The sequence below is a fragment of the Leopardus geoffroyi genome, chromosome B3 (genome assembly GCF_018350155.1).
Source record: "Leopardus geoffroyi isolate Oge1 chromosome B3, O.geoffroyi_Oge1_pat1.0, whole genome shotgun sequence".
In the NCBI taxonomy this organism is placed as follows: Eukaryota; Metazoa; Chordata; class Mammalia; order Carnivora; family Felidae; genus Leopardus; species Leopardus geoffroyi.
The window spans coordinates 102,090,349-102,098,330 of NC_059337.1; the positions used below are offsets into that span (position 1 = coordinate 102,090,349).

The window sequence follows — 7,982 nt, forward strand, 5'->3', positions numbered from 1 at the left end:
TTTATTTTGAGAGAAAGAGAGAGAGAGTGTGTGCATGCATGGCATGGGATCAGGGGAGGGGCTTAGAGAAGAAGGGAAAAGATCTTAAGCAGGCTCCACCCTGTCAGTGCAGAGCTGGACAAGCAGCTGGATCTCTTGAACCCTGAGGTCATGACCCCAGCCGAAACCAAGAGTCAGATGTTTAACCAGCTGAGCCACCCATGCAATTCATGACATTAGCATTTTTGAAGAGTATAATCACATGCACCCTTTTTGTAAAATAGTACAGTTCTCATTTTGTGTATCTGATGTTTCACCATGATTAGATTGGAGTTGTGCATTTTCAGCCAGTCTACTTCACAGGTGATGATGTGTGCTTTTCAGGGTGGCACCTTTCCAGGCATGGGCAGTTCTTTCCCCTCATTGGTGATGTTAATTTTGATCTCTTGGCAAGGTGTTATTTAATTTCTCCTCTCTTCCAATTTTTTCCCCTCTCTTGCAAATAGTAAGCAGTTGGTGTGGGAGGGGCACTTTTAAGACCATGCAAATATTCCAGTTTTTATGAGAATTTCCCCCTGGATATAATATCCATTGACAATTCTTACCAGATTTTATCTTTACTATCATGGTTGCAAAAATGACTGTTTTCCAACTCCAGCCCTTCAATCAGCCCTCAGTATTCTACTATAAGCAAGAGACCTCCCATTTATTTATTTATTATCCATACAGCCTCAGGAATTCCTTTTTTCCCCCAGTGGTTTATAATTCATTACTGAATTTAATTATTTTGGTGCTCAACTGCCCTCTCCTTACTTTCTGCCTGAAGATTTATAGTCAAACTCTGTGTCCATAAATTACTCAGATTAGTTCTCCTAAAAGTCAAAAAATACTGTATAAATTAGAGGTGTACTCAGGTGTTGCTCTCATCCCTTCCTCCCATTCTTATACACCCCAATTCTTATAGATAACCAAGTTCATTGTTTTCTCATTTATCCCTTCTATGTTTCTGATTGTAATAATGAGAAGATACACATGTATATATTTTTTCTTATTTTCTCTCTTACTCAAAAGGTATCACACTTTGTATACTAAACATGTTCCTGCTTTTTTTACTTCATAATATCTCCTGGAAACCACTCCAGATCAGTTCCTAGAGCTCTTCCTCACTTTGTTTTTCACAGCTGCATAGCACTCCATTGTATGCAGGATGTATGGGTACCACAGTTATTTAGCCAATCTCCTGTAGTTGGACATTCAGATAATTTCCAGTATTGTGCAATAACAAATAATCTTGCATTGAATAATCTGTGCATATGTATTTTCATATTGTTGAGGTTGTGGGGTTGGAGGGTGTAAGGGTATGTCATTTTGTTACATATTGCCAAATTCCCCTCCATTGGGATTATACCCTTGGAATTGTACCTTTTTTTTTCTTTTTTATACATTCCACTAGCAATATATGAGAGTAACTATTTCTTCATAAAGTATATTAACAAACAGTTGAAATCTATTAATCCAATGAGTGAGAAGTGATATCTCAGTGGTTTTAATTTGTATTTTGTCATATTGTGAGTGAAATTGAAGATCTTTTTTTTTTTAGTTTATTTCTTTTGAGAGCAAGAGAAAGAGAGCTTGAGCATGAGTGGAGGAGGGGGAGAGAGAGGGATAGATGGAATCTCTAGCCAATTCCACACCATCATCTTTTAATATGGCTAAGGACCATATTTATATTTTTTGAGTGAATTGTCTATTCATATTTTTTGCCCATTTTTAATAGGATTTTTGGTTACTTTTTATCAGTATTTAAAAGTTCTTCATAAATTAGGGATATTGTAAATATTATTCCAGTTCTTCAGGTGTCTTTTGACCTTGCCTATGGTGCTTTTTGGTATACAAGTTTTCAATTTTTATACAGTCAAATGCGTCTGCCTCTGGGTCTGTGTCATAGTTAGAAAGTCTTTCACTACACCGAGAATAAAAAGGAATTCACATTTTTTCTTCTAGTGCTTGCACAGTTTTTTTTTCTTTTGTACAATTAGATTTCTTATGCTTTTGGAGTTTATTTTTATGTATGATTATGAGAAATGCATATAATTTTATATTTTTCCAAACCGCTGTCCAGTTGTCCCAGTACTTTTCATTAAAAAGACTATTTGCCCAATGATTTCAGATCCCACCTTTATCATACTTGTATAGAAAGTTGGGTCTGTTTCTGAACTGTTCTGTTCTAGCCACCTGTCTGTTCATGTGCCTGTACCATATTATTTTAGTTTTAGAGGCTTTGTAGTATGTTTTAATATCTGACTGGGCTCAGTCCTCCCCACAGCTTTCTTTTCAGTATTTTCCTAGCATACTTATGTATTATTTTTCAATGAGAATTTTTGAGTTAACTCATATAACTCTATGAAAAAGCTCATTGGTATTTTTGTTGGGATGGCATTAAATTTATAATTTTGAATATAACTAAAAATAACTCTGGCAAAAATATTGCCACTATTGAAATATTGTTCAGCAATTGATCCTTTTTAATGACTGTGATTTAAATAAAATATTGTAAGTTTTCCAATTTGTCAACCTTTTATTTTTTATTTCATATGCCTATGAAATAATGTAAGTACTGACTGGTATTTAATTTTTATTTTAGATTTCCATGGTGTCAGTAATTCATATTCCTGATAAGACTTATAAACTTTCCTGTAGAATATTATATCAATATTTACTCCTGGCTCAAGGTCAATTTCATGATCTTAAGGTAAGTACCCTGTCATCTTTCTCTGTCCCTTTTGTTTGCAGAGTTTCAAAGAATGACTATTTAGAAAGAGATAATGTTTCTCAGTCACAAAGTTAGCTGTTGTTTGCTACTGGGTTTGCTAACTCACAAATTTTTAGCAGCTTTTATGACTCCCAGATTTAAAAGGTAATTGTCATTTGTGTTTATCCTTAAACTTGTTTCTTTGGTTTCCAGCAACTTTTCATGTCTGCAAATAGTAACTCCACTCCCTCCAGCAATTCCTCTCCAGGAGAAAAAAGCACAGACCGAAGTTTGCTAGAAAAGGCTGGACTGTCTGAAAGTGAAGTGGAGCCCCCTGAGGAGAATAGCAAGGACTGTGTTGTTTGCCAGAACGGGACTGTGAACTGGGTGCTTCTGCCGTGTAGACACACGTGCTTGTGTGATGGCTGCGTTAGGTATTTTCAGCAGTGCCCTATGTGCAGGCAATTTGTGCAGGAATCTTTTGCACTTTGCAGTCAGAAGGAGCAAGAGAAAGACAAACTGAAAGCTCTTTGAGAGTATTGTTAAAACTGAAAAATACACCTTCCACTGAAGATGTCGAATTTGTGTTCTTGGAATTAATTGTCACGTGGAATCTACAGTATTGACCATCAATGAAAATTCTATTTTAACTTCATATTTGTATGGTACATGGATGATGAAATTAATTCCTTCCTGTTCACTATGGTAAACACTGGAATACCATCTGTGTTGGTAACATAAAAATTCATTCAACTCTTGAGAAGAATGTAAATGTTTGGCCTTTTATCAGCTAGAAGGTTTCATATAATGTTGATTAGGAAAAATCTTAAAAGCAATTCATCTAAAATTTGAGGAGATAAATGCCTCAAGATTTCTGGATGTTCTGCCTTTGACATAATCTGGAGTGGAATTTGGGAAAAATTGAATTCTTCCTAAAGTAATTGTATGTTCCCCATTTTATAAAGGAGTAGGACAGGGCTTCCAACTTTAAAACTTTTCCAAAAATAACAGTTTTTATAAATATCCATGTAATGGTTTTTAATTTTCCTTATAGTCACATAAACACAAGTCTTAATTTTAATATAGCTTCTTAAATCATAAATGCAAGATACAATTCTTGACTGTTCTCAGTATATCATAGATTAAAATGATACTCATCTGTAGGAGGCAGATATATCAAACATATAATAAAATTTCTTGGCTAATTAAATGTATTGTCAAATATGATTAGGTTAACAGAATGTGACCTATCAGGGAAGATCTGTGAGACTCGTAACGCCTTACCTTAGATTTCCTCCCGCATAGCAACTCCATCCAAAACTGGAGAGGTTTTGGATCCAGAAAAACTGCTAAGAGAAACAAATAACTATTTTTTTCTAGCGTATTTTTATTCCACATAAACCCGTATCTTTCAGAACAGTCACATGATAGGCAAAAAGCCCCATCCCCCATGCTTTCCAAGATGACGAAGAAAAGGTAAATCAGAACTTTCTGTGTCTTCAGGGGAAATTATCTTCAGTTCACTAAGAAATTAGATCACGGCAAATAAACTGAACTTCAGGGAGATTTTCAAGACTTTTTTGTCCTGTTTGTATTAGAATAATGCCTTATCTTTGTATCAGTGTTTTTACATAATGTCATTTCATTTTAATCAAATACAACACTCTGAAAAAGACATTACCTATTCTCCATTGTATACACCAAATCAAACTTTCGTCTCTGTTCAGTAGCTATGTAATAAATATGTTCTAGGGGCCAGATTCCTTTGGGGGTCTGGGCTACAAAGCATCAGGCAAGACTTCTGACCCCTAAGTATTTGTGCCTCCAAGGAGCACTGACAGCATATCCCACCTCAGAAATTCCTTGAGCTCTGTTCCAACGGTACCACTGGAAGGAGGGCCATTAAAAGTCTGCCGCAGTCAGCTAGCAACAGTTCATCTGGGAAACTCACTTGGGTGAAAATTGGGGAATTCCTCAGAGATCATTTTGCCCATGTCAGCCATCCTGTTTCTCTTCACAGATCTGTCCAAAACATAGTTGCTTTCTCATATGCGATGGATTCCACCTGCAATCTTCTCCATTCCTCATAATTTTTTTATTGTAGTAAAATATACATAACAGAAAATTTACCATTTTAACTATTTTTTTTTAATGTTTATTTATTTTTGAGAGAGCGAGCACAAGCGGGGGAGAGGCAGAGAGAAAAGAGGATCCGAAGCAGGCTCTGCGCTGACAGCAGAGAGCCCAACATGGGGCTCGAACTCACAAAGTGAGAGGAGATGACCTGAGCCGAAGTCATGCTTAACCGGCTGAGCAACCCAGGCACCCCCCATTTTAACTATTTTTAAGTGTACAGTTCAGTGACCTTAAGTATATTCACATTGTTGTGTGACCATCATCAGTATCCATCTTCAGAATTTTTTTATCATACAAAACTGAAATTCTATACCCATTAAATACTGACACCCCATGCCCTCTCTTTTCAGCCTTTGACTATTGGAGGTACTTCATATATACGGAATTACACAATATTTGTCCTTTTGTGTCTGACATTTCACTGGGTATAATGTCTTCAAGTTCATCTGTGCTATGGCATATATCAGAATTTCCTTCATTTTTAAGGCTGACTAATATTCCGTTGTATGTATATACCACATTTTGTGTAGGTATTCACCCATCATTTTTTATAATTCTTAAAGATGATTTGCCCTTATCTCCTCTTGCTGTGACTAAAGTAATTGATTTTCCTGCCCTTGGTAGTAATAAATATGAATAATTTGGTAGGTAATCAAGTAAAAACGAGTGCACTGACACCTAAAGGCTTATTTCAGCATTTTCCAGTAGCAGTGAATAAGTGACATTTTGTGGGAATATCTATAAAAGCATTGTATTTGAATGTGTTGTTAGGGAAAGTATTTGGCTTATATAGATTAGTGACTACTTTCCAAAGATATATAAAATTTATCATCCTAACCATTTTTAAATGTACAGTTTAGTAGTGTTAAGTATATTTGCATTCTTGTGCAACAAATCTCCAGAACTTTTTTATCTTGCAAAACTGAAACTATACTCATTAAACTGTACCTCTCCTCACTACAGCCTACCACCATTCACAGTATAATTGTGGTTTTGATTTGCATTTCCCTAATGGCTTAATGATGTTGAGCATCTTTTCAAATGTTTATTGGCCATTTGTATACCTATTCAGATCCTTTGCCCATTGGGTTGACTTTTTATTATTGGCTTGTAAAAGCTTATATTCTAGATGGAAGTCTTTTATCAGATACATGATTTACAAATATTCTCCATTCTTTGGGCTGTCTTTTCACCTTCTTGATGGTGTCCTTTGAAGCACAAAAGTTTTTGGGTTTTTTTTTTTTCTGTTTAATATTTTTATTTATTTTTGAAAGAGAGAGAGAGAGACAGAGTGTGAGCGGGGGAGGGGCAGAGAGAAGGAGACACATCTGAATCTGAAGCAAGCTCCAGGCTCTGAGCTGTCAGCACAGAGCCTGAAGCAGGGCTTGAACCCACAAACTATGAGGTCATGACCTGAGCTGGTTGGATGCTCAACCGACTGAGCCACCCAGGCTCCCCGAAGCACAAAAGTTTTTAACTCTGATGAAGTGCAACGTATCTATTCTTTCTCTTGTTACTTGTGCTTTTGTTGTCATAACTAAGAAGACTTGGCCCAAGTTAAGGTCACAAAGATTTACTCATACTTCATTCCAAGGATTTTACCATTTAGTTCTATGATTAATTTTGAGTTAAATTTTATATATAGTGTGAGGGAGGGGGTTCAGCTACATTCTTTTGCAGGTAGATCCTCAACAAATACTAGCAAACTGAATTCAACAATAGGTAAAACAAACCCCATGATCACATGAAATTTATTCCAGGGATGTAAGGATGTTTCGATATATGCAAATCAATGTGACACGCCACATTCACAAATGAGGGATAAAAATAATAAGATCATCTTAAATGCAGAAAAAGCACTTGACAAAATCCAACATCCATTCATGATAAAAACTCTCCACAAACAGTATAGAGGTAAGGTATCTCAACACCCATCCAAGTGAATTCCACAAGGCTAAGTAAGGACTTCCATTTATCTTGTTGATCCTCTATCTCTAGCACCAAGAACAGCAGCTAGTTCAAAATAGGCCTTCCAAGTATTTGTTGAATGAATAAGTGATTGAATGAATGAACAGTGTTTTGGGAGTAGAAACAGGAACAGGAGAGTCTGGACTCTGTTGAGCAACAATCTAATGGGAAAGGTAGACATGTCCTCTCAGGTTCACCAACTGTTACCATTCACTGTACCCAAGCTGGAACCATAAGAGTTACCCTAGACTCCTCATTCCCTTACTCAAAAATTTACCAACTCTTGGGGCGCCTGGGTGGCGCAGTCGGTTAAGCGTCCGACTTCAGCCAGGTCACGATCTCGCGGTCCGTGAGTTCGAGCCCCGCGTCAGGCTCTGGGTTGATGGCTCAGAGCCTGGAGCCTGTTTCCAATTCTGTGTCTCCCTCTCTCTCTGACCCTCCCCTGTTCATGCTCTGTCTCTCTCTGTCCCAAAAATAAATAAACATTGAAAAAAAAAAATTTACCAACTCTTTAGATCCTTATTCTCAACTGGATTACTGTAATAGCATCTTGATCCTGATTTTCCCATCTTCAGACTTTCCCCATTTCAAACTCCAAACCATCCTCAAAACTTATGTTATTGACATTTTCTGCACCTATTCCAAGATTAGTAAAATTTAATTTCTCACACAGATGAAAATAAACATGACTTCCAATATTTTTTCTACACTACTCTGTAGGTTGCTACACTTCAAGCCACCTTTAATACTGATATCTATAATGCAAATTGGATTCTATTGCTCGGTTTAATATAACTGCAATGAGTTCAATACCTTTAAGATTCATTCATTCATCTGTTCAGCAAATATCCATTAAATGGCAAACTCTGTGCAAAGCAATGGGAATACACAGATAAACAGGTCAGTTCATGTCTTATGCAGTTTCTAATCTATTGAGAGACACAGAAGTAAACAGGCAAAGTCGTAAGTGCTAAGATAGGCTTAAGCTGAGTATATTATGGGAGCTTATGGAGGAAGCTACCTCAGACTTGGAGGATGAGGAAAGGCTTCCTAGAGGAAGTGACAGAAAACCAGGACCTGAGGGACAGTTTGGTGTTGACTACGCAGGGAGAACAGCGTAGATCCTTTTATGTTCAGGGAAATGGAA

The 7,982-nt window shown here is 36.7% G+C and overlaps 1 protein-coding gene across 2 annotated transcripts in view; it reads left to right on the forward strand.

Annotated features, from left to right (window-relative positions):
• CGRRF1 (cell growth regulator with ring finger domain 1) overlaps positions 1–4,406 on the forward strand; it is a 30,321-nt gene extending 25,915 nt beyond the window's left edge. For both annotated transcript variants that reach the window (XM_045451017.1, XM_045451018.1), the window contains exons 5-6: positions 2,624–2,731; positions 2,945–4,406. In XM_045451017.1, the coding sequence (XP_045306973.1) occupies positions 2,624–2,731; positions 2,945–3,265 (429 nt within the window). In that variant the 3' untranslated portion in view covers positions 3,266–4,406. The remainder of the gene's footprint in view (positions 1–2,623; positions 2,732–2,944) is intronic.
• Positions 4,407–7,982: the final 3,576 nt, after the last annotated feature.